Source organism: Balaenoptera borealis (assembly GCF_965194805.1).
Source record: "Balaenoptera borealis genome assembly, chromosome: 14".
Lineage (NCBI taxonomy): Eukaryota > Metazoa > Chordata > Mammalia > Artiodactyla > Balaenopteridae > Balaenoptera > Balaenoptera borealis.
In genome coordinates this window covers 16009072-16035989 of record NC_138875.1, presented here as the reverse complement: position 1 = coordinate 16035989, position 26918 = coordinate 16009072, and the positions used below count along the sequence as shown (strand labels likewise).

At 45.4% G+C, this 26918-nt stretch overlaps 1 protein-coding gene and 2 long non-coding RNA genes across 10 annotated transcripts in view; 1 reads left to right on the top strand and 2 right to left on the bottom strand.

Moving 5' to 3' along the window:
• ALPK2 (alpha kinase 2) overlaps positions 1–2858 on the bottom strand; it is an 87211-nt gene extending 84353 nt beyond the window's left edge. Inside the window, 2 exon segments of the mRNA XM_082354959.1 lie at positions 1184–2703; positions 2706–2858. Coding sequence (XP_082211085.1) covers positions 1184–2703; positions 2706–2829 — 1644 coding nt within the window. The 5' untranslated portion in view covers positions 2830–2858.
• On the top strand, positions 2231–11017 carry LOC309611089. Of its 4 annotated transcripts, none has more exons than XR_014234317.1 (5): positions 2231–2316; positions 2703–2952; positions 4926–5034; positions 8639–8827; positions 10071–11017. It is a non-coding gene; the product is annotated as an uncharacterized lncRNA (long non-coding RNA). The 4 variants fall into 4 exon arrangements; XR_014234318.1 differs by having other exon boundaries at positions 8675–8827; positions 10071–11016; XR_014234319.1 differs by lacking the exon at positions 8639–8827 and adding an exon at positions 8481–8608 and having other exon boundaries at positions 10071–11014.
• Positions 10177–26918, bottom strand: part of LOC309611091 — a 61387-nt gene continuing 44645 nt past the window's right edge. For 2 of the 5 annotated variants that reach the window (XR_014234322.1, XR_014234323.1), the window contains exon 3: positions 10177–26918. This is a non-coding gene — a long non-coding RNA (uncharacterized lncRNA). The other 3 variants (XR_014234324.1, XR_014234325.1, XR_014234326.1) reach the window with 3 other exon arrangements.

Genomic DNA, 26918 nt, shown 5'->3' with positions numbered 1-26918 from the left:
CAAAACGGATAAAGCTGGCACTCCTGCAAAGAAGTAAAGTATAAACGTGACCTTTATATGGCTAATTTGGCCGGTGGAACAGAACAATTTGCTCAGGAAAAAACTACCTCGGATCTGGAGATTTTTAGATTTTTAGGCTATTTTATGACTGGGTCTTTAGAAATCAATATATTAAATTTTTACTTTTTCACAAAGGCAGTTCAATAACTTTGAATGCATTTGGGAATACTTAATTTTCTTTGGAGTATATCTAGTCTTCTATAAAAACAATACTAGGTCCCAACCACAAAGTTGGGAGAAGGGAGAACAGAGGCTGAGTAAAAATAATTGATAAATAACTTTTCTTCGGTATTTATTTACAAAAATCAAATCTTGGTCATAGCATAGCATCAGTTCAAAGCCCATTTGGAACCCTTTAAAATTATAAATATAATAAATTCATATATCAAGCAAAACATATTTGTACATTAATTATTCCCATTAATTCAATTGCATCTTTTTCAAATACAGCCCCAAATAAGTAATAGAGTAAAACTTTTTTTTTTGCTTCCTGCTGTGTTTTCTTAGCCTCTTTAATACTTTGTGGTCTAAGAAAAATAAAATAAAACAGACATTCATTCAAAAATCTACTTTGATTTTTGAGCACAGCAAAATCTACTTTATCTACTTTCTCCAGCATCAAGTGAATTCTGCAAATCATTTAGACACACAGAAATCTTTCATTCACACTATGAATTCTGATAAAAGCCAGCACTTACCAGTTTTCACAGTGCCCCGAAACATTACTAAAAAGAATGTTTTGTGTTTTTTTTTTTTACAAGCTACACCCAAAACATTTGCTTAAAAACTTTCTAAATAGTGACATTGCCTGGTAAAACACATGCAGTAGACAAAATATCAGATTTCTTCTTCCAGCTGTCCAGAATCCTACTAGTGCCTCTTACTTCTATCTGTCTTTTGCTATAATTAGGATGGCTTAGGGTTTATCTGGGCCTTTTTTCAAAACCAGATTTCCTTCCCAGCAGCAGCCCCTGTCATTCACAAGTACCCTGATGGTACTGGAAGAACTATTTTGATGTACATTGTGGAACAGCAGTTGTGAATGTGAAGGGAAGGGGGACACACACACGTGCACACGCACAAATACATTTTAGCTTATCATTTTTTAAAAGAGGAGTCTTACCTGAGGATGATCACCCCAGTCTGGAACACTGCTTGTTTCAAGTACGTTTTTAACCCACACCCCTTCTCCCTGCAAGTCCAAGTTCCCTTCTTTGGAGAGTGAGCCTGGTGGAGTCTGCAGGATTTTTGCTCCTTGCTCTGCTTGGGTTGGAATAGCACAGCCTCCTGCACGGAACTGGGAATTCAAATCAGTCGCTTCTGCTTTGGCATGGGAACTCTCTCTTTTGTCACTTGGGGTTAGTGGGTGCTTAACAGGTCCTCTGGGATACAGGCGATTCAGGGAGGCTTCTGTTGCCCTTTCTTCCAGGTTGGGGTTCAGCTTCTTGGCTTTTCCCTTAATCCCTGGTCGCCTCACCCTGGCAGGTTTCTCTGAGCCCCTCCGGCTCAATAAGTCTTTCCCCCCTACTCTTTTCTCAGCCACAGTCTCCAAACACTGGCTCATCCCTGATTTTCCTAACTCACCAGGTAAGTGCTTCCCCTCTCTCTCTGTTACTGCTTTATCCATGTTTAGCAGATTGTCACTGGCAAATTCCTTTCCTGCCTGGTGGCCGTCTCTGGTTTCCCCTTGAATTCCTGGATAACCAACTTCAGCAGCCCCAGGAGCAGTGGGTGGCTTATGTCTCCCCGGGTCTGTCACCACAGACGTTCCATCCTGGTGAGGTCCCACAGGCAGGGTTATCCCTGTTTGCGGGGATGCGGCACTGTGCATGGAGGTTAGGCTGCCCCTTACCTCCACTTCCTGGGATGCTGAGTGATAACCACAGAGGCCAGCGGTAGCATCCATAGGCCCGGTGTCATCCGACACCAGAGGCTCACAACCCATTTCACTGAGGAAATGCTCACACCCACCCAGGCAACACTCACTGAATTCCATCTCTTCGTCATCGCTTTCTAATAAAAAAACACGCTCAGTCCCCTGCAGGTCCCTTTGCCAAATTGCATTAGAGTGATCTGTCATAACGTCGGAACATTCCGGATACTCCAGGTCATCGTCTGAAAACTCCTCGGTGTAGGTTAGGGTTATCTCTGAGCAAAGTTCATAATCGCTGTCAAAGTCTATGCTGGAAGCCGGGCGGCTGACTGGCTTGTTGCTCGTGGCCCTGTCACCTGGGGAAGAGGCTGCCTCCATCAGAGGTAGGCTAAAGCTGATGTATTTCTGTACTTTGGGATTTTGATGACTAGAGTTTAAGACTTCTTCATTAGGGCCATTAGTGTCTAAGGCACCATCCATTAACCTCGATAGTTTGGAATGCACTGTCCTGTGGCCACAGACATCTTGTTTATCGGGAATATTACTTGAATTAGAACAAAGCAACCCCTCTGCAATGTCCTCTGTGTTATCGGGATCACAAGCCTCTTCAGTTTGCCTCATGTCTTTAACATCCAAGGGATTTTCAGAACTGGATGTACCAAGGTCATTATCAGCCAATAGCTGGAGTGAGCAGGTACCATTGAATTGGGAGAAGGGGGAGTCAGCTGATGCGGGAGGACCCGAGGCAATACTTTCTTCTCCCTTATAGGATGCTCTTTCTCATCAATTCGATGTGTGCTTTCCTGCTCATATGTCTCATGTTTGCAAACTGTGTTCCTGTCGTCTTTCGGGTTAAGAGAGAGCTGTTGATTCTCTGACGGACACTCCACTTCCATGGATTGAAGATCCACTTCAGTGGATCTTCACTGCAGAGCAGATCATCCCAAAACAGTTTTTAGCAGAGATTTGATAAATAGCAGCGTCATTTTGGGTACCACTAGGATGAAGAGAAGATACAGGTAAGTTTGCATGCCTACATTTCTTGCCTCATGGCACACACAGAAAATGACCATGGTTTTCCTGCACACTCAAGGAGATCTGTGGTCCCCCTAGGAAGGGGTTTGTGGTCAGAGGCAACTGGCTGAGATGCTCAGTATTTTCCCTTAAGACTCTTCACAAACTTACCCCAAATCGAAAATGCTATGAATTACTCAGATGAATGGAGAAACGTTTTATATTCTAGTTTCTTCTTCTCTCCTTTTATTTTAAGTCATTCTATGTTATGGGAGTTTGAAAAAGCATTACTTTCTGGAGTAAGGTATTATACACAAATAACTAAAGTACTCTAACTCCTGTAGTGGAATAGTATAAGCAGTAACTCTTTTTAAGACCATGCTAAGAAGGCATGGTTCTTGCCAGGAGGCTGTAAAGATGACACCATACTAGGACTATGTGTATGAAGCCATTTCCTCTTTAATTTAACATGATTATAAAGCCTAAATCACAGCCATGAACCCCTCTGGCTGGAAACCAATGTCCACATGCCATCCTGACCAAGACCTGCCAGGTGTTTCGCTTTGGCCCAGCAGGGAAGAAACCGAATCCTGGATCACACCAAGCCTGCTCTCCCTTCCTGCTCCACGAGGGACGGTGCTCTGTGGCTCCTCCCTTTCTTGACTGGAGCCACACGGAGCCTGGAGCCTGACCTGCTTTGTTGACCTTTACCATTATGACCCTTATCCAGGCTCTGCAGTCCCAATAAAAACTTGTTATACTTGCTTTATATTTGCACTCTTATTTATCTCATTTGACCTCATTGTAATTGTAACACTGCTGATCTCACTCTATGTATTATCCAGCTCAGAAGCCAACCATTTTCAGAAGGCAGGAGCTGAGGGTCTGACTCAGACTTAGACATGATGCTCAGATCTTTACTGACTGGTGCATGTAAAAGGTGCACAAATATCTAACCCAGGAGGGTCAGTGTTAGACGCGTACAGCTATGGGACACAGCCTTCCTTATCCTCTCTCTTCCTTCCTGGAGGGACCTCTTTGTCTCCTGAGCGCATGTGCTCATAAGCCCTCAGTCGTTGGGTGCCTGCTCACATAGGCCTCATTTTCAGAAATCATAGACTGATTCCAATTTTATTAATATCTTGTTTCTTTTGGTAACTTGGTTCCCAAGTAGAAGACATTCAGGGGTGGCCGAGGTTGGCCAAGCCTGACCCAAAGCTAATCTCTGGATTTTCCCTGACCAACAGCCTAGGGAGACTAAAATTTAGGGCAGCTTTCCAGGGGAAACAGTACCTGCTCCTGTCTATTTCACAAAGTTATTCTGAGGTTCAAATGAAAAAAAAAAAATCAATGTGAAGGGACTTTGTAAAGCAGAAACTTTATGCCACACGTACTCTATAAGAATGTAAAAGTGCTAAAATGATAATTACATGATGTGAGAGAGGTATTAGCTAACGCTACTATGGCAGTCATATTGCAATATAAACGTATCAGATCAATATATTGTACACCTTCAACTTACACAGTGTTGTAGGTCAAATATAACTTAATTAAAAAAAAAAAAAAAGGATGAGGCAGTGCTAAGACCAGGTTATCACTGGTTCTCAAGAAGCACGCAGAAGAATTATCAGGGAACTCCATTCAAAATTCTTGAATCAGAATCTGAGTCAAGGGCCTAAGAATTTACTTCTCAAGTTCCCAGATGCATTCTGCTACAAATTGTCCTTGGTCCATCCTTGGAGACACCCTCATCCTCATCACCATTAATTAGGCTTGGGTCTCTTCAATTAAAGCTGAGGGAGGCATGAAGAGAAAATGACTTTTGCATGAGTTTCACATTGCCCACGTCATTCCCTTCATGCCTCTTTTTGATTAGTTCTTGGAGATTTGGCCTCAGTGGAGAGCTTACAAGGGGTATAAAGCAGCACCATGGGCTACTAGAAAATCCCAAGTAATTGTGATTTCCTGATTTATCCAGGCCATGATCCCTCTGCTGGACAAACCAGTTATCCTGAAGGTACTATAACTTGCGTGGGAAGAAGGAAAAGGAAGCGAGGAAAATAAGACCAAGAGGCACAAAGGACCAGGTAAGAAAGCAATAAAGGAGGGAATAGAGATAATTCTCCAGAATCAAGGAGGGAAAACAAAACAAATTTGAGAAAAATATGGAGAAAATAAATGAATTAAATATATTTAACTTCTGAATGACTATATTAACAGATCGGGAAATGTTATGATTTAGTAATGTGGGACTTTATGGAACATGTGTTTTAGCTGATATAAGATTTACAAGTCATCCTGAGTACATTAAAGAGGAAAAGGAACTGGATTATGTATAACTAACTTCTCACTGGCTAATGAGTGCCTTTGAGACAGTTATGGTTTGCGGTTGGCATGCCCTAATGATTATCTCTAAGCATCCTAACAAGGAGGTGGAGAAAATCGGGCAAGGAACCCAGCCTTTGCTGAATACCTCCTCTATTATACAGTGTGCTAGCTGCTCCCTGTCTGCAAAACTGAGGCTCAAAGGAGCCATTTCCCCAAAGTGACGAAGTAGGTAAGTGGTGGAGCTCGGATAGGAAACCAGAGCCTCTGACTCTGTTGCTTGGCTCTGTGAATCCTGTTAGAAAATGGACATTCAGAGAAGGGAAATGATAGGGTGTAGAGAGAGATCATATTTGCAAATAAAATCTTTCTATTCTAAGTTTTCATCTTGATGGGTCAACTGACAACACGAGTATGAACCAATATGATGGTAAGAGCTGAAGAAGAGTCAGGGAGATGGGGGAGACATCATGTCCAGCCCTAAAATGACTAAAAATCTACCGGGGGGAGATACTGTAAATTTCTCAGAGAATTTTGTAGGTCAGTTCTGTGCCAAGCTGTATGGTGCGGTCCAGAAGGACAAAGGGAGTTCAAAAAAGGAACTTCAGTGGTAGCTCCTGAAATGGTATGAACATAGCATTGGGGTTTAGAATCTTTGCAAGATGCTGGCAGAGTGTGCCCCACAGTGATTTGACAGGAATGCAAAACCATCCTGGAAGAATTTCCCTGAACAATTAATTGCGTTCTCTCCTTGCATACCTTTCCTTTTGCCTGAAGGAGACCGCAGCCTTCTTCCACTTTGCTGTGAAAATCTTGCCTGAATACTCTAGGTTCTTTCTGAGTTAAACATTTCCATATTAGAGAAAAAGGGATGCATGTGACCTTAAGTAGATGGAGCTTCTTCTGAGCTTGAACCACCTGGAACTAGCCTAAACCAGAGGTTCTCAAACATTTTGGCAGCAGGACCCCTTCAAACCCTCAAAAATAATTGAACACTCAAAGAATGTTTGTTTATGGGGGTTATATCCATCAATGTTGACCATATTAAAATTAAAACTGAGAAAAATCAAAAACATTTGTTTATCCCTTCAAAAATAACAAAAATTAACTCATTACATGTTTGCATAAATAACATATTTTTATGAAAAATACCTATATTATTCCAAAACAAAGTAAAATTGGAAGAGTGGTATTGCTTTACATTTTTTCATGTGGTTTAATAGAAAACAGCTGGATTTTTGTATCTGCTTCTGTTTTCAATGTGATACACCACATTGTTTGGGTTGAAGTATATGAAGAAAATCTGTCCTCACACAGATATGTAGTTGGAAAAGGAAGCAGTATTTTAATGGTCTTTTCATATGATTGCAGATAACCTCTTTGATACTACACAAAGATTAGTTGCAATGTGGAATCTGAAACCATACCAGTGAATTTTTCATACTTGTTACATAGACTCCACTGGTCTGCGTTGTATTTTACATACACCTCTAACCCATGTATGATTTTGTAACACCATGTATTAGTCATTTGGAAAAACTTGGTTCATAAGATCTCCAAATATTAATATGGTTCAATATACAATACTTTTAAGAATCCCATTCCTTAATATTACTACTGATTGTATAAGAACAACTTTGAACTATTGGGAAACTATCAAGCTTATAACGAAGGACACAAGTTTTCCAAATTTCTAAATGAAGAAAATAATATAAATATTCACTTATCGTAATGATGTAAGTCAATTCTGTGCTAAATGGCATGGTAGAGGTGGAAGATGGAGGGCATCAGCAAAAACTGTGAAATAAGGACGCCTGGAAGTTTCCTCCTTTATAAAAGCAACAAGAACACTGGCAAAATTTGTCTGAATCAACTTTTTCAGAACTCTGAACATCAGCCAAAGGCCATGTAGGTAGCATTTATCCAACAAAAATTGGCGGAATCTCAGTAAGAACAGTGAGTTTTCTGCGGTCTAACTTGCCCTAGTCCTCTCTCCCCATCCCTAGTTCCATGGTAGTCTCGAGAACCAAGAGCCCACAAACACAGTGAAAATCAGCAACCTGGCAGCCACTGAAGGAAGCAGAACAGGGTTGGAGCAACTCCAAAGCCCCATTCCCAGGGAATCATCATTATTTGACCTGTCTGGTGCTTTCCTGGAACACCTCATAAGACTGTCTTTCTGTGACCTGATTCAGAGCTCACCCAGCGTGAACAATATTTTCCCTGAGGGCACTTGTCCAAAAAATTCAGAGGCGATAATTTAACATCATGGCTGCCTGCAGCAGTGGATAACGATCGTGGCAAACAATGGGCTAACCGAAACGTTGACCTGGGAAGGAGGAGGCTGGTTTCCATCCATGCTGGGGTGGAGGTGGGGTGGCAGGAGGCGGGGGGGGGGCGCTAATTCTAGCAGTTCCTTGGGATCGCACCAACTTAGGATGGTTTTGTGCCTTGTGAGCAAGTGTTATAAATGTGAGTGAGAACTACGAGCCCAGGGCAAGTATCCACAGGACTAATAACGCTATAAAATAAGAATATGAAGACAAGGGGCTGGGGAACAGAATGTAACAAGTGCAATTAAAGACATGGAATCATTTTTTTCTTTAGCTACCAGTGCAAAAGACCTATCCAAATGGATACACTTATTTTATTTTATTTTTAACATCTTTATTGGAGTATAATTGCTTTACAATGGTGTGTTCGTTTCTGCTTTATAACAAAGTGACTCAGTTATACATATACATATGTCCCCATATCTCTTCCCTCTTGCATCTCCCTCCCACCCTCTCTATCCCACCCCTCTAGGTGGTCACAAAGCACTGAGCTGATCTCCCTGTGCTATGCGGCTGCTTCCCACTAGCTATCTATTTACGTTTGGTAGTATATATATCTCCATGCCACTCTCTCACTTTGTCCCAGCTTACCCTTCCCCCGCCCCATGTCCTCAAGTCCATTCTCTAGTAGGTCTGTGTCTTTATTCCAGTCTTGCCAGATACACTTTTAAATCCCTACACTTCAGTCACCATTATCATCACCATCACCAGCATCATCCCCTAAGGGTGTTGTGTTTTCAAATGCATTATTTCATACGTTTATTTATTCATGATTCCACTGGCACAAATAAAATAAGTTACTACTCCCCATGTGGACTGAAAAGCAGATTAGCCCAGCTCCTCTCGCTGTTCCTTTCCCCTCTTGTCTCCTGGAGGTCATTTGCCTGCTCCCAAGAAAACTCTCCCAGCAATGCTAAAATTGCTGACACGCAAACTGTGCAATCTGGCCAGGCGCCCTGAAGACAGAGTTCATAGGAGTGGAAGCTGAAACTACCAGCTAGAGGTGAGATTTGGAATCCTCTCTGAATTTCAGATATTATTCTATTTTATCACGTATTCCACATTCCAGTGGGAGAAAACAAGATCTGGGAACAAGCAGTCTGCAGCGTCTCCCCGCCCCCTCCCTGAGCCATGCCTGGCCGTGCAGCATGAAGGGGAGAGGCTGGGCTCAATAAATACTTACATGATGACATCCTCATCCCCTCCGCAGTCACAGCACCAGGTGAGGGTCATAATATTTTCTGACACTAAGTGTCTGTATTTTATGACTTGCCTAACTGCTGCTATCCATTTTATAAATTGACTTATTCAGAATAACTAAAGGAATAAGCAAGCCTCTTATATGCCCCAAAGCTATGTTTATTATAGAGATGGAAGAATTCTAATACTAGAAACACACAGAATTTCTTGAAATTTTCCATAAGCAGCTGGACATATTTCAAACCTGATGAGGAGATTCCTTGTACATGTACCAATTTATTTAGTTATTTATCCGACAGATGTACTGAGCCGCACATCTGGGGAGCTGAAGAGGTCCTTTGGGCCGTGCTGCTCCAGGGACTGCCTACCTCCCACCCACTCTGCCCACCATCCCCTCTTTTGCTCTGTATCACAGAGCTGGCTCCTGGAGGCTCAATCTCCCCAGCTCCCAGGACCACCAGCTTTCTGCTGCATTTGACCAAAAGAAGGCAGGAGATGGGAGGGTGGGAAGACATGAGAAGCCAGCTTCAGGTGGCATTTCTAGCAGGCATTTCTACCCTCCTGTAGCTCCAGGTCCTACAGGACAGGCCCATCCGGAACTGGTAGCCCTGCCCCCTCCCTTTGTCTCTGCAGATAGGAGATGGCGGCTTCCTGCTGATGCTAATCTCTGGGGGACCTCCCTGCCCAATATCAGCAAAAGTCCTTAAAAATATTAGCCAGCCGAATCCACAATATTTAGAAAATGTATACATTCTAAACAAGTGAGGTTATCTGAGAAATACAAGGCTGGATCAACACTCAAAAATCAATGAATATGGGGACTTCCAGATATGGCAGAGGAAGAAGTCAGTAAATCCCCTTTTCCAATAACAACTATGAAACTGGACAAAACTGTCAAAACCATATTAGATTCAAGAAATTGATCAAAAGGAAAACAAATGCAAAACAAATTTGCAGCTAGGGATTTTAGCTGCAAATTCCCCTAATAAAAATGAACAGTATTATAAGATCTCTGTCTTCACTATACTACACCACTACTAGCGCACACACACACACACACACACACACACACACACACACACACAGAGATTATGACCATAAGAACAGACAAATAGCTAGAACAGACTAGCAACCAGAAACAGTGTGAAGGATATGGGAATATATCCGCCTGTTTGGCTCAATCACCTGTGTAACCCTGCATTTAATGCTTGGTTTTTGTCTTTCTGGTTAGACCCTGACTGATACAGAGATGATTTATTTTATAGATTTTGGAACTGAGGTCCAAAGAAGACGTGACTCTCTTAAGTCACACAACTAAAAAAAGGAAGAAATATCTCCCACGTGTAAGGCACTGAGTTAGCCGCTGTATGGAAGATAAGGTTGTTAAATTCCTAGGCCCCACCTCAGGAGCTCCCCATCCAGTAAGGGAAACGAGGTGTTTATATAAGCAGCTCCAGTACAGGACAGTACATGCTAACCATTAAAAATCAGACCAATTATAGAAATTTGGGGGTAGGGGGGTGGCACATGATAATGGTGTCCTGGGAACTTGAAAGCTAAAGCAGGTCTAGGAAATACATAGTAGGATTCTGGCAGGAAAGATGGTACATGCCTGAGGTTGGGAAGGGGGCTGATCACTCTGGGCAAAAGGAATGGCCAAAGGTGAGAGGAGGTGGGAAAGCTCTGGGCCCTCACGGAAATCAACAAACCATGCTTCCCGGCGGAGTGCTAAGCTGAAAGTTAGGGCAACTGCATGATTTACTGTTGAAGCAGGACTCTTTAGAGAGTGAGGAGGGATGTAATTAATGTTTACACCAAACCACAGGCAGAAAGTGGGGTGGACCCAGGCCAGTGAGGAGGAAGAGTCGCCCACCAGGAGGTGGGCAGGGCCCAGAGGGTGAACGATTTTCCATCCCAGACAAGGGTTTGGACCTCAGGCTCCAATTCACTGGGAAGCAGATCAGAGCAGTCATTTAGGGAAGAGCGGAAATCATTCTGTGAGATGCCCACCACATTGCACAGGGTACCAGGGGGGAGGAAGGAGGGTTCCCGCTCTCCTGAGGCCTCTGGCTAAGCAGGGACACCCCCGCCTCCCACATGTCCTGTTGGACCTACGACCACATATGCCCGGCACACTGCGTGGCACTTGAAAAGGGAGAGAAAAAATGGGTGGAATAAGACTTGTTTCCTTCCCTGGGGGCGCTACCAATTTTGCTGAGAGATAAGACTTTCAGGTATTAAACAGGGAGCAGCATGTGATTTGCAAACTCCAGTGTCATCATATTCCAAAAGGCACAGTTGAGGCAGTGAGCGCTTCTGGTGGATAGGAGGGGAGAGGTCAGGGTGGCCTGGATCTCAGGGAACGGAGCCAGGAGCAGGTAACCCGAGCCCAGCGGGGAGGATTAGACTTTGGCTGGATGGGGAGGAGGGGAGGGCATTCCCCCGCAGATGTATCGGAGCTGGAACAAGCAGGTCGTGTGTAAGGGACAGAGAAGAAATGAGCTGTGTGGGGGAGAGGGCCCTGAAGGACAGGCGCTGTGGGTTGGAAGCACAGAATTCTGCTCAGGAGAGAACCGCCAGGGAAATTCTACTTCTCCTCTTCACTCAGGTGCAGTTCTGAGCAGGTCGGGGAAGCAGGTTACAAAGTCAGTACAGCGTATAATGGGTAAGGGACGGACTTAGCGGCAAGCCTGCCTGGGTTCACACGCTGCCCGTCTACCATGCGATACTGGACAAGCTACTGAGTGGCTCAGGACGATGACGGGGCCTACACCAGGGGGTGGCATGAGGATTATGGGCGTTAATTCCTGTAAAGTGCTTAAAGCAGGGCCTGGCACACACGAAGCTCTAAATCGGTAGTTCTCAGCTCTGGCTGAACCCTAGAATCCCTCGGAGTGCTTTTAAAAAAAATACCAGTGCCAGACGACTTTTAGGGCAGTGAAACAATTCTGTATGATACTATATTGGTGGATAGATGCCACTACGCATTTTCCCAAACCCATAGGTTGTACAATGCCGAGAGTGAGCCCTGATGTAAACCCTGGACTTCGGCTGGTAACGACGTGTCGGTGGAGGCTCATCAGTTGTAACAAACGTCCCAGTCTCACGGGGGACGCAGACGGTGGGAGAGTCTGCGTCGGGGACAGCGGGTAGATATGGAAACTGTGCTTTCGGCTCCATTTTGCTGTGAACCTAACACTGCTCGAAAAAATAGTCTATTGAAAAGAGGCAAAAATATACCAGTGCCAGGGCCCCCTCCCAAAAAAAATCAATTAAGCAGCATCTCAGGGTGAAGGGCTTTGCCGTTGGTGTTTTTTAAGCCTCCCAGGTGACTGTAATGAGAAGTCAGGGCTCAGAAAGCACCGAGCTAAACGAACGTTAGCTCCGGGTACCTAGCGAAGGACGTAGGGGAGCCAGGAAGTGGATGGCAGAGGAGGGATCTCAGCCTGGGCTTGTCCGGGGAGTGGTTTCCTGGCTTCCATTTGGCACAAAAGTGCTGAGCTTCTGACAGCTTTTTGAGCCTCTGGGACCAAATGCAGACCAACCAGACACTCTGAACAAGAAATGAGCCAACTGACTCCAGAAAGGAAAACATTTCATGGCCTTACTGCCAACAGGTTTAGTTAACAGACGACCGACCTCTCTTATCAAAAGAAAACTCAAGGGTAGCCGCAAACAATCCCCATGCACCTCACCGATAGGCCACCAAGCCAGCCTAGGGTCCCAGAATGTCTCCAGAAATCTAAAGGGACATTGTGACAATAGAAAGACTCCTAGATTAAACTGCAAATCCATCTGTGAAAGACATGGCCTCTTGAGAGCAGGACAGAGAACAATGTACCCCTGACATAGGCTTGGAGGACCCAGAGCGCTTTCATAAAAGCAAGTTAGCTTAGAATTCCGAAGGACTGATACTGTTAATTTATCTAAACACCCAGCATGCTCCAAAACAAACCTTGATTTTCCCATCCAAACCCGCTCCTCGTCTCAAAAAAATCTGCAATTCCATTCTGCCGATTACTCGGGCCGCACACCCTGGAGTCGGTCCTCTACTCCCCTGAAGCATCTGGTCCAACAGCAGCGTTATCTGGTGCTGTCAGATGCATCCAGAACCTGATGGCTTCCTGCCACCTTCTCCAGGACCACCGTGGACCAAGCCCCTTCACCTCTTGTCTGAATTACCGAGTCGCTGCCTGCAGGTCTCCCCCCACTGTGCCCTGTCTACTCTACAGACAGAACATTCACACCACAGTAGCCCGGCAGCACCCTTTTAAAACGAAGCCAGAAAAGACCATTTCTCTGTTTAGAAACCCTCCTGTGTGTCTGCATCTCATTCAAAGTAAGAGCCAACGTGCATAGATCATGGCTTCCAAGACCCAACCAACTGTCTTGTCTCTGGCATTCTTCTCCCATGACTGTCCCCTCCCTCAACCCTCTCCAGCCACAGGGACCTTGCATGCTCCCACCTCCGGGCTTCCTTCTGCCCTTGCTATTCCCTCTGATGAGAACACTCTTCCCCAGGAAATAATCACGCCCCTCTTCCGCTCCTGACCATCACATCTCTGCTCCCAGCAGCTCACTGGAGAGCACTTTCCTCCCCTGACACGCCTTCCCTCCCTGGCTTTCCTTTACTCTTTGTCACCAGACACTTTACTGGTTTTACTGGTCTGTCTAATGTGTGACTCCCCCTCTCATCCCTACTCCATGAGATTGGGGACTTCACTGTGCTGCTACTACTGTGGGTTTAAAGCCACTGCAGCAAGAGTCAACCAGCTTCCTTTCTTTTTATTTTTTTTTTTGGCCTCGCCGTGTGGCATGTGGGATCTTAGTTCCCCGACCAGGGATCGAACCCGTGCCCCCTGAAGTGGAAGTGTGGAGTCCTAACCACTGGACCGCCAGGGAATTCCCTCAACTAGGTTCCTTGAAAAAAAAAATGTAGAGATGAAATTTGATCAGAGATGTGAACAGACAGGGGAAACTGTGATTACATGCCTGTCTACTGTTCCATCAGTTGATTTCAAACCTTCAGAAATAGAAGTTGGAGTAGTGACAGCCAAAAATCCTAAATTCAGGATTCTTACAGAAGCAGAGATTGGTATCACCTTGTTACACTAGCAGAGAGAGACTAAACATTGCAGTCAGTTTACCAAATGATGCCGCTTGCCTGTGTGTTTGGTCAGGACAGAACAACATTATGGAGGCCCTCGGATTGAAAAAGAACCCCTCTCCCTCCTCCTGCCTCTGAAGTGGTTAGGACTTTGTATAAATAAAAACAATGCTTTTGGAAAATTAAAACAAAAACAAACAAACAAAAAAACCCCAGGGTCTTGAACAGTCCCTGGTATACTGTAGGCTCTTCATGAATTCTTGTTTTTCAAGGAAGTCCTCACGATCACTCCTTTTTGAGTTATACGCCAGCACGTGTGTTAGCAGATTTTGTTTTGGAGGACGGCCCTGGTAGAATGAGATGCGTGAGTGACAGGACGAGACCCCGGGGCCCTGCGGGGACATGATTCTTGGGTAATCCTAGCTTTGCTCCTAACCAGTTGTTAGGAACTTGGATGGGTCCCCTGATCACTCGGGTCTTGGGTGATATATAAAGTAAAGGAATTGGACTCGATCAATGGCATTTAACCAATTAAATCAGCATTTCTTGGGAGTAGCACCTGAGTATCAATATTTTTCAAGAGTTCCCCAGGAGTAATGTATAGCCAGGAGCGGGGTAATCCACAGAGCAGGGTCTCTCGTGCGTTAACGTGCACACAGATCGCCTGGGATCTCGTTAAAATGCCGAATCTGATTTGCCAGTCGGGGTGAGGGCTGGAACTCTGGCATTCTAAGGAGCTTCCAAGGGAAATCAACTCTGAGCGACAAGGTCTTGGAGTCGCTTCCAGCTCCGTGACTCTGCCGTTATCTATGAAGAGTGAACGTCCCTTTATTAAATTCTCAGAAAAATATCATCTGCCACTTGACTGTTGGTTATGAGTTCCCAGTAAATGCCCAGCAGCTGCCCCCCCCACCCCCCATGGAACTCAGTGGCTGTTCAAGTTGGTTTTGCTTTTTTAAAAAACTAATTGCTCGACCCAGGCAGGGGGGAACGTGCAAAACCAGACCCAAGAACTTCTCTCTCAAAAGCAGCCTTGGAGACTGTGGTCGGGGAAGAAACCCATCACAATTTAATTGCTTCTCTTTGCCTGATGCTCTGTCGTAGGTGCCTTGGTGCCAGCTGTGTCCCTTTCAGTCATCTTCACCGGGCCACCTCATTGCGCCTCCGCCTCGCTCCCATCTCCTGGGGCCCGCTGGGTGAGCAGGCCCGGCGCTGGCGGCAGACAGGAGAGCAGGGTGCTGGCACGGGGCCGGGGGGAGCAGCCCATGCTGGCGGAAGGCTAGGCAGGGCTGGCAAGGAGGAAGCATTCCCAGCCCGCTGGGGCAGCGGCCCAGGGAGTGCGGAATGACATGGCCAGAAAGGGGGCAGCCACAGAGTGACCAGAAACTCAGGCTCCCTGCAGCTTAACGGGTGACAAGGAGCCACTGACGCGGTGGCCTTGTCCTACAGCTCCTGCAGGAGGCCTTTTCACATTATTCCCTACCTTCACAACCCCTTCAGCAGCACAACTGCTACAGTGCCAGCGGGCTGACCACCAAGAAGCCACCATAATTCAGATCCTTCCCCCGGGGTTCAGATGGCTGTCCGGAGAATGGCTCTATGGGGGAGGAGAAATTAAACTGACAAACACAGATGAACAGGAGCAACACACACAAAGTCCACTGAATTTGTACACGTACGTGGAGCCTTCGCAAGAGAATGAAGACCCAAAGAAGTGACCAGAGGAGGAAGCTTTTATACCTTTTAGACACAGAAGCAATAAATTTGTGACGAATTGACAAGACGAAGGGTTTGGGCTGTGGGTAGTAAGTGGTGAAGAGGTAACAGGAGAGAAGGGGGAGTTTAACAAGGTTTGTTTGTACAGAGTTCTTGGTCCCAGTTTCCCCATCTCAAGGCCTTCCCTCCTCCTGGTACAGGGGACACGCCTTTCACAGGGGAGTTTTAGGACCTGCTTCAGGGAAGAAAGGCGAGGGGGGAAGGTCAGAGTGATCTTCCTGCTTCTTCCATTTAAAAAAATTCCCTCAGCTTAAGATCTTCCATGTGCCAAGGTACCATATTTGGGGGTAGCGTGTCCTGAACCCCATCAGCTCTTTCCTCTCCCCTCAGATCAGGACTCAGTAAAGAATATAACAAAAGCACTACATGCATTGCATAATTCAACCCATAACTCTTTATCGAATTCCTATTGAGAGGGCACTGGCCACTGGAGGTCCAGCAGGGAACAGATCAGACAAGCTTCTGCTCCCACGGAACCTACCTTCCAGTTGGGGGAAACTCACGACAAAGAAAAATACAAATAAATATATACCATGCCAGGAAATAACCCAAGTGTCCATCAACGGAAAAACAATTCTGCTAGATCCAAACCATGAAACTCAGAAACACTGCTCAGCTATAAAAGAAATGAACCACTGACACACCAAATGACACAGATTATTCTCGAAATAATTATGTGGAGTGAAAGAAGCCAGCTACAAAAGAGTACATGCTCCACGATCTCATATATACAAAAACTCTAGAAAAGACAAACTAGTCTCCAGTGACCAAAAGCAGATCAGTTGTTGTGTGAGGATGGGTGGACAGAGAGGGCAGGAAAGTGGGGTTGCAAAGGGGCATCGAGAGAGCTTTTGAGGGGATAGATATGTCCACTCTCTTGATGGTGGTGATGGTTCCACGTGTGTGTGCATGTGTCAAAGCTCACCAAACTGAACACTTCAAATGCGTAGAGTCCACTGTATATCCGTCATACCTACGCAAAGCTGTTAAATGTGTGTGTGTATACACATACATACATACATTACGTCACATGCTACATGAAAAGTAAAGCAAGATAAGGAAGGCAGGATATGCTGGGGGCAGGCAGTGAGTGTTATTTGGGGTTTTTTAAAATTTATTTATTTTATTTATTTATTTTTGGCCGTGTTGGGTCTTCGTCGCTGCACGCGGGCCTTCTCTAGTTGTGGCAAGCGGGGGCTACTCTTCGTTGCAGTGCACGGGCTTCTCACTGCAGTGGCTTCTCTTCTTGCGGAGCATGGGCTCTAGGCACGCGGGCTTCAGTACTTGTGGTGCATGGGCTCAGTAGTTGTGGTTCATGGGCTCTAGAGCGCAGGCTTAATAGTTGTGGCGCTCGGGCTTAGTTGCTCCGCAGCATGTGGGATCTTCCCGGACCAGGGCTCAAACCCGTGTCCCCTGCATTGACAGGCAGATTCTTAACCACTGTGCCACCAGGGAAGCCCGTGAGTGCTATTTTTTCTGACCAGATGGCTGGTCAGAGAAGGTCTACTCAGTAATCAGGTGATTTTGAGCAGAAACCTGAAGGCAGTAAGAGAACTGGCCATGGGATTATCTGGGGAGGGAACATTCCAGGTAGAAGGAAGAGCAAGGGCAAAGGCCCTGTGGGCCTGAGTAACACTGGAGCTCAGTAACGGCTCAGAATTGAGTTAATACTTCAAGATCTGGACCGAATCATTGCCCCAAGCTTCACATACAGTCTTGCATCCATCCTGCCTACCTGGGTAGAGTCCATGTCTTTGGACGGAGCCTGGCTTCTTAACACCTATATAAGCAGCGGTCACACTATACCAGCTCTGGAATCTGCACTAAGATTCTCATTCAAGAATTCCAAGATCTGCTTGACCTCATCTTCTCTGAAATGGGCAGGCAGCCTGATTCCACTTTCAAACTCTTATGACTGATAGTGACTAACTGTGTCAAACAAATCACAAAAGACCTCAAGGTAAAAAGAGTGAACATTTACCTGGCATTTGCTAAGTGACAGGCACTGTTCTAAAAACCTTATGTGTATTATCTCAGGTCATCTTCCCCCAGCCTTGCAAGGTAGATACCGTTATTATTCCCACTTTACAGATACAGAAACTGAGGCAGATAGAAGATAAGCTACATGCCCAATTAAGAGGCTGACACTTGAACCTGGGCGGTATGACTCCGGAGCCAGCCCTTGTAAGTATCCACACATGGCCTCGCAGAGTGCTGCAAATCTCTGATTCTTTTTTTTTTTTTTTTTTTTTATAAATTTATTTATTTATTTATTTTTGGCTGTGCTGGGTCTTCGTAGCTGCGCGGTCTTTCTCTAGTTGCGGCGTGCGGGGCCTACTCTTCGTTGCGGAGCGCGGGCTTCTTATTGCAGTGGCTTCTCTTGTTGCAGAGCATATGCTCTAGGACACGAGCTTCAGTAGTTGTGGCACGTGGGCTCAGTAGTTGTGGCTCATGGGCTCCAGAGTGCAGGCTCAGTAGTTGTGGCGCACAGGCTTAGTTGCTCCGCGGCATGTGGGATCTTCCTGGACCAGGGCTCGAACCCTTGTACCCTGCATTGGCAAACGGATTCTTAACCACTGCGCCACCAGGGAAGCCCAAATCTCTGATTCTTAACCAGTGGTCCCCCATATACCCCCACTGGCCTGGTCCAAGCCTGTCCCTGCACGTGGCTGGGACACCTTCCATATCTGGGGCAATCCTGTAGACTGAACTGTGTCCCCCCAAAAATGTATATGTTGAAGCACTAACTCCCAATATGGTGGTATTTGGAAACGGGGCCTTTGGGAGGTGATTAGGTGGGGCTTTCAGGACAGGATTAGTGCCTTTATGAGAAGAGACACCAGAGAGCTTGTCCTCTCTCCCCACCCGACCCCCGCTTTCTCTCTCTCACTATCTTTTCAATCCTCAGAAATGTCAGCCCATGATTCTGTGATTACAAAGTGAGACAACCCGAGTTGGCCCAAGCACTTCCCTCATGTTATTGGTCCTCTCTAAGTTCTCAGAAGGTGTCGATGGAATGGCCTTTCCAGAGCCATTCAGCGTGTGTCCAATTTCCAGTGACCAGTGCATCTTTCTCTGGCTGTCCCACCATCTGGGGAGGGGCTCTGGGAATGACCTGTCACCTGCCCCCAGACTAGCATAGATCTGCCCTGAGAGTCAGCACCATGGTGGGAGCAACTGCCCAAGTCTGGTCCCCAGGAAAGGATGAGCGAGCACACAGGAAACGCTGAGTGTCCCATGGTGTGGTCCCCATCACCATCCACTCCACTGAGACACTTACCTACCAAAGTTAAAACCGGAATGTGACGACGGGCAGCAGATTATCAGCACGGACCTATCATCCTGGAGACCAAATGGGTGTTTCTCGTCAGACCCTTGAGACTCACTCAAGAACTGTTCCAGGCAGTGGTCTAGGGAATGGCCACAAAGCATATCGGCTGAATTCATTCAGGAAGAATGCCGCAGGAGCCCGTCCCAGCTCCGTGCTGGGAACACAGAGGCCCTCCTGGTGCCAGAAAGCTCTACCGCTCCTCCTTAAGACTTGTGACACCTACTTAAGCTCACGGGAACACGAAGTTCACAAAATGCTTTCAGACCTTGGATGAAATGCCTTTTCCCTCTTAGCCAAGACATAGCAAGATTCAGTCATCTTTATTTCTACCCAGTGAGTCCTTGATCAAACGTGTTAATTATATTTTATCCTCCAAGAGGCAAATAGCAGAGAGGAAAAACACTGCCAAACTAAGCTACCTTTCTTTTTTTTTTTAAGTTAATTTTTATTAGAGTATAGTTGCTTTACAATGTTGTGTTAGTTTCTGCTGTACAGCAAAGTGAATCAGCTATACGTATACATATATCCCCTCTTTTTTAGATTTCCTTCCCATTTAGGTCGCCACAGAGCACTGAGTAGGGTTCCCTGTGCTATACAGTAGGTTCTCATTAGTTATCTATTTTATACATAGTATCAATAGTGTATATATGTCAATCCCAATCTCCCAATTCATCCCACCCTCTTTCCCCCTTGGTATCCATACGTTTGTTCTCTACTTCTGTGTCTCTATTTCTGCATTGTGAATAAGTTCATCTGTACCATTTTTCTAGATTCCACATATAAGCGATATTATACGATATTTGTTTTTCTCTTTCTGACTTACCATGTCTCTGCAAATGGCACTATTTCATTCCTTTTTATTAAGCTACCTTTCTTACCTCTAAATTGTCTTGTTTTTAATCAGTTCCAAAATTATAGTTCAGTGTGGGGAACGGAAATGTTCAAATTGCACAAAGTAACTATTATTTGTAGAGTATTCTAAATTCTTTGCATGTGTTGATTTCATCCCTGTGCCAACCCTATAGAGGAGGTACTATCTTTATCTCCATTTTGCAAGTGAGGAAGTGGAGGCCCAGAGAGGTTAAGTAACTTGCCCAAGATGATACAGCTTGTAAGAGGTAGATCTGGGATTTAAATCCAGACAACCTGGCTTCAAATCCTTGCTTTCAATGGTGGATATAATTGCCTGTCCTTTGTAAGTGAAGTTGATGGTAACACTTCTACCTTTAGCAGGATGTGTGCCTTGAGGTGTTTCTTCCAGGAATGGAGATATTCTTAACGGATTCACCACTGCTCATTTGCCCAGCCTCATTGATAACCAGCAACTCATGTTTTTTAGGTGTTTGGGAAAGAATCTGTGTTTACCTGGGTAGAGAAGGAGGCTGAGGGTCCCTCCAGGGGCCAAAGTCTTTGGCTCAGACAACAAGCACTTATGAACAAGCTTCTGCCAGCTACAAACCAGAGTGGCTTCAGGAATATAACAGGGTCCCAAGACTCCTGGCGTCTGTCTGTCCGTCCAGATGTGAGGAATAACTGAGAAGGCCGAGACTTCACTAAAGTCACAGATTCCACCTTCTAAAAACCATCCAAACAGGGTTTGGAGTATAAACATGTATGACAGAAACATCTTCAACCCTGTGTCTGGGTTACAGCTCTCCTGTTAAATATCCATTTCCTTCTTGTCTTTCAAAATTCTCCATTGATAATAACATTTTCAAAACTATTCATATAAAATTATTCTGGCTCAAAAAAAAAATTATTCTGGCTCTAAACACACCTGGTGTTATATGCTAGGACAGAGTAATTTTTTCAGAGTAATTCTGGGAACATAAGACTTTCAGGAAGTGATAATTAGTAACAACTAATATTCGTTGCACTGACCTGCACACTTCGCCGATCATTTTGCATGAATCATCTCAATACATCATCACAAACACTCATTTTATGGATGAAGAAACTGAAGCTCAGCGAAGTTAACTGACTTGCTCAATGCCACACAGCTCTCAAGCAGCAAAGCTTATTTTAAACTCTTAAGGGTACAGTAGATTACAAAATGTGGCCACTAATTCCTCATCCAGTTATGTACACCCGGTTGCAATGTGACATTCCTACTCCACTCTTTAAGAGGTGGCGTCTCTCTTCCTGCCTCTTGAATCTGGTCTGGCCCTGTGACTTGCTTTGGCCCAGAGGATGTGGTGGGGATGGTGCTGTGAAGGAGCTCAAGAGGGCTTGCAGCTTTCTCCTGGATTGCTCCCCTGAGACCGACACATAGGAAGCCAGTTTCAGCCAACTGGAGGGTAAGGGTCTACGTGGAGGAGAACTGAGGTGGCCCAGCCAACAGCCAGCATCAACTGCCAGACCTGCTGGTGAAGCCATCTTGGACCTCCCAGCCCAGCCAACCCCCAGACTGACTCAAGTCCATGAGTGAGCACGAGTGGGCCAGGCAACTCCAGGAGAAGAACCACTGCCAGCCCACAGATTCGTGAGAAATAATCAGCTGCTGCTGTTTCAGGGCACTCTGTTTTGTTTTGTGGTGGTTTATTATACCGTTTCTCGACCTCAGCACTGCTGGCATTATAGAATGGATGGTTCTTTGTTGTGGGGTGCTGCCCTGGGCAATGTCAAACATTCAGCAGCATCCTTGGCCTCTACCCGCTGGATGCCAGTAGCACCCCTTCCCAGCTGTGACAATCAAAAATGTCTCCAGACATGGCCAGATGTTCCCTGGGGGCAAAAACATAAGTGACCCAGGAAATCTTCAGCTTGATTTTTTTCCTTCAAAATCTTGAGTAATCAATACCCAGTTATGGTAGAGTTGGAAAAACGTCCTTTGCCCTTTGACCCACAGATGCCTCCCAGGTGGCCTGGATGAACTCAGCTGGTATCTTCTTGGGAACCAGCTCTATGTCATCAGGTAAAGCTGGTCAGCCCTATGCCAAGGTTGGTAAATAGCAGCATTTTTTTAGAATGCTCAGACACACCACGTATTAGTTTCCTAGAGCCGGCATAACAAGCTACCACAAAGAGAATAGCATAAAACAAAAAGTTATTCCTTCACAGTTCTGGAGGCCAGAAGTCCAAAATCAAGGTCTCAGCAGGACCACGCTCCCTTTGAAGGCTCTCGGGAAGAATCTCTCCTTTTGCCCCTTCCCAGCCTCGGGTGGCCGCTGGCAATCCTGGGCTTTTCTCACCTCACAGCTGCATCGCTCCAATCTCTGCCTGTCTTCACATGGCTGTTTTCCTACTCCATCTGCGTCTTTATAAGGATACCAGTTTTCAGTTTTCTCTCTTTATAAGGATACCAGTCAGGGCCCATATTAATCGAAGTATGATCTCGTCTTCATTTAAACAATTACATCTGCAAAGACTCTATTTCCAAACAAGGTCACATTCTGAGGTTCCAGGTGAACACGAATTTGGGGCGCCCTGTGCAACCCATACTCACATGAGCAGACTGGCTTGTGATGACTGTGCAGTTCTCCCGGCCACTGTCCCCACCAGGCCTTCCGCAGGGTCCGCCTCCAGCCCAGCCAACGCCAGGGCTGAGCTGACGAGAGAGCAAAAGGGGCTGCTTCCCCATCCCTCTAACCCCGTCGGTGCTCCTGCCCTGGCCACCCCCCTCGCCTCCCTCCTTCCTGCCTCACTTGTAATCTGGGTTTACTCTCAGCACTGCTGGACGTGACCGTGACCATCCAAAGAGGCCTCCTTGCTGCGGAGAGGAGTTTCTCTCTCTAGGTGTGGGTTCCTGGACAGATTTTTATCTGTGCTTTGCTGCCTGTCTTTAAATTGTGTTCATAAGAGACCACAGTTCCCCATTTGTATACACGTCCTCGTGACTTGCTTTCACTATGAGGTAGAAAACATCTATCAATATTTGCATTTTCTTCCCCTCCTCCCAACCCCTATGTCTTTAGGGAAAAAAAAAAAAAAAATTTCATGCTACAGTGCAAACCATACTGTTATCATTGATGTTTCTCTCTCTTGGAATGCTTTCTTGGCTTTCCATGTCTTTTGTCTGCCAAGCACACTTGACCTGTGGTAATGGAAAGGTCATAACAGCACTGATCAATCTCTCCAAATAGTCTCATTTGCCCAAAGTACGAGATTAGGGTGGTATGAGGAGGAGAACGCAGGAAGGACGGGGGAAGAGGTGCTACCTGGCTGAGGAAAGCGGGAAGATGAGAATGTGGATAAATATGGAAGCAGGGCCCTTGGCCTCAAAGCAGAACTGCAGATTATGTTTATTAAACCAGAAAGGCTTCCCTGGTGGCGCAGTGGTTAGGAATCCGCCTGCCAATGCAGGGGACAAGGGTTCGTGCCCCGGTCCGGGAAGATCCCACATGCCGCGGAGCGGCTAGGCCCGTGAACCACAACTACTGAGCCTGTGCTCCGCAACGGGAAAGGCCGCGACAGTGAGAGGCCCGTGCACCGCGATGAAGAGTGGCCCCCGCTCGCCACAACTGGAGAAAGCCCTTGCACAGAAACGAAGACCCAACACAGCCAAAAATAAATAAATAAATAAATACATTTATTAAAAAAAAAAAAAAAAAAAAAACCCAGAAAAGCTGGGAAATACAGAAACAGGAGCTTTCAAATATCTAAGAACTCAGATTTAATGACTGAAAGACTAAACCCAGGTAGGTAAAGTACTTTTCTTTGGGAAACTATGAGCTAATCAGGTGATTTATGGTGCATTGATAATGGCAAGAAAATTCAAGATTAATATTGTAACTAACAACTCACTTTCAGTCTTTGAAAGGCATTTGCACGATATCCCATCCACTTTCTTAACCAGCACTTAATAAACCGGTAGAAGTCAAACTACCTTGCAGATGAATGTTTGCGGATGTAAAGTATTTTGCATCTTGGACAACACATTGGAATCACCTGGGCTGGGGATTGACTTTGTCAAGGGTGAAGGACAAGCGTTAGTGGGTTTTATTGCCCTGCTCATGGGCAGCTACAGCTCAGAACTACTAGTGTAGAAAGCCAGAACTTTTAAAGATTATTAGTATCCAACGTATTTACTACTAAGCAGAAAAAAATGCAGCCACATCTATTGTTATATTGCCCTACCATTGTCCTTGCCTTAGGACTGAATATTTTTTCCCAGTAGGGGTCTACTTTTCAAAAGGGTAGGCCAGGAACTTGGAAAGAGTGCATTCTGTCACATTTAACCTCTCATTTTTACGATAAACCACTGCCCTGCTGGACTTCAGAGCAGAGAATGAGGACCCCCTGCCCCTTTCACAGCACTAGCTCCCTTGCTAAGTTTCTCTTCCCTGTGTTGGTCTCTCCCATTTAACCTGCCCACCTGACCCTGGGGCTTCACCATGGCTACTCCTTAACTTCCTTAACACCCTACAAATGTTGGGTTTGCCTATATTCCTGGTCCTGTATAAAAAACAAATAACAATAGCAAGTCTCAATTCCTAGATGGTATCCCATCAGTAAAAGAATGCACATTAAGCTTCTCTTCTGGCTAAAAAGTGAGTATACTATTTTAGCTTAGTGTAAGACCCAAATTAATCAATCAAGAAATATGTATTGCATGCTCAGAGGGACAAAGGCAAGAGTAGAAAATATACAAAGTACTCTGTGTAGAACCTCAAGGATCTTGCCATCTACACCAGGGGTTGCAAACTATGGTCCACAAGCCAAATCTGGCCCCCATCTGCTTCTATAAATAAAGTTTTATTGGAACACAACCATGCTTTTATGTGTGTGTGTGTGTGTGTGTATATATGGCTGCTTTTACACCATGCTGGCAAAGCTGAGGAGTTGTGACAGAGACCATGTGGCCTTCAAAGCCTAAAATGTTTACCATCTGGCCCTTTATAGAAAAACTTGCCAATGCTGATCTAAGCAAACTAACAACCACAACTACAACAACAAATATATATTTGAGATGGATGGATGGATAGATAGAGATAGATAGATAGAGATAGATAGATAGATAGATAGATAGATAGATAATGTATTAATGTGAAACAGAGAGGGTTCCTGCCTTTAGGAGGCCCACAGTCTACTGAACAATCATCAATCCTGAGAAGTCAATAAGCACCCAAAGGGGGGACTGTGCAAAGGAGAAGAGGATGTTTGAGGCTGGACAGATCCATGGGTAACTAGAATTGCCTGTGAGCTGCACAGGTAGATTCTAAGCTGAATGGGGTAAAGAGGAGAGTGGGGAAGGCCTTGGCAACGTTGGAATGAAGAGGCAGGAAGTCCAATCCTTCGCTGAGGGGCAGCCATGGCAGTTGGGCTGCTTCCCGGTCTACTGGAGCATGAGGGCACGATTTGTTTACCACTTGTCTTCCTTGATGGACTTGAGGTTTTATGAGGGTGCAGACAGTGTTCACATTGTTCACTTCGACCCCGGCGTTAAGCAACATGCCTGCCGTATAGTAGCTGCTTGATGAATATAATTTAAAAAGTAAATAATGAATGAATAAATGGATGTCTGGAATTATCAGGTTGATATGCCACAAGCCAGTTGAGTCAGGCATTTCAACCAGGGTAAAATGACCTCTGACCTTACTCTGAAACAAAAGCATAGATGAGGAGATAAGAAAGATTTTATTGAGCTTCCCTGGTGGAGCACTGGTTGAGAATCTGCCTGCCAATGCAGGGGACACGGGTTCGAGCCCTGGTCGGGGAAGATCCCACATGCCACGGAGCAACTAGGCCCGTGAGCCACAATTATTGAGCCTGCGCTCCGCAACAAGAGAGGCCGCGATAATGAGAGGCCCGCGCACCGCGATGAAGAGTGGCCCCCACTTGCCACAACTAGAGAAAGCCCTCCCACAGAAACGAAGACCCAACACAGCCATAAATAAATAAAAAACAAATAAATAAAAATTTTTTTAAAAAAAGAAAGCTTTTATTGAGCAACTACTCTATAACAAGCCTTTTACAAGCAGTAAATCATTTAATTCTCTCAGCCACCATTTTAGGGATGAAGAGATTGAGTTTCAGAGAGGTTAAGTAACTGGCCAAGGTCACACAGCCAGAAAATGGCAGAACTAAAATGCAAACCCAAGTCTTCACTTTGTTATTTTCAGCTCCAAGGCTATATACACACCCCCCTGCCTACCAGTCATTTTCATACCATGCTCTGCAGACCTCAGTCTCCTCAGAGCCACCATAAGTGACATGAAGATCAATTCAGTAGCACTGGGGACCAAGAGCACAGACTCCCCACCCAGCTTCAACCAGAGGAGTTTTCATTTTCTCTACTTCACACATGGAGCTTCCTGAATTCATCCAAACACATAGTTCTTGGGGGAACGAAAAAGAATGAGAAACCACTATACTGGACCACGCTACTTCCTCAAACCAAGCCAGGAGGTACAGTTTCTAGCCTTAACTCCACCACCAACTTGCTATGGGGTCAGGGTCCATCACTTCTCCTTCCTTCCATTCTCACACAAGAAATGTTGGGTGACGGATGCTGAAATCCCATCAAGCTTCTTAACTTTCCAGAGAGAATAAGATTAAATGAAGAACCCATTTAATGAATGAAAATGGCTGGGCCACCTTGAGTAAATTCTAGATAAAGTTGTAATTCCATCAATGACAGCAAATTAGAGGAGTGTGATGAGTTACCAGGCAGAGCTCAGCAGAGTCACTGCTGGATGCCTTGGTTGACGACTGCTGATCGCATCCAACAGAACTCAAAAACCAAACAGGAGCCAATCTTTTGGCCTTACCTCATCATAACCAGCACGTGACAGAACATGGGGATCTTAGTGAACAGTCCCCACAGAGGCATATCCACTTACCAATAGAGATGTAATAGATGAATATATTGATTCTCAAAGAATTCACGACTGGAGACAATGCCACACTCATCTATGGTTTGACCATTCTTATACGAAGTTACCTCTGGCTTGGGCTGAC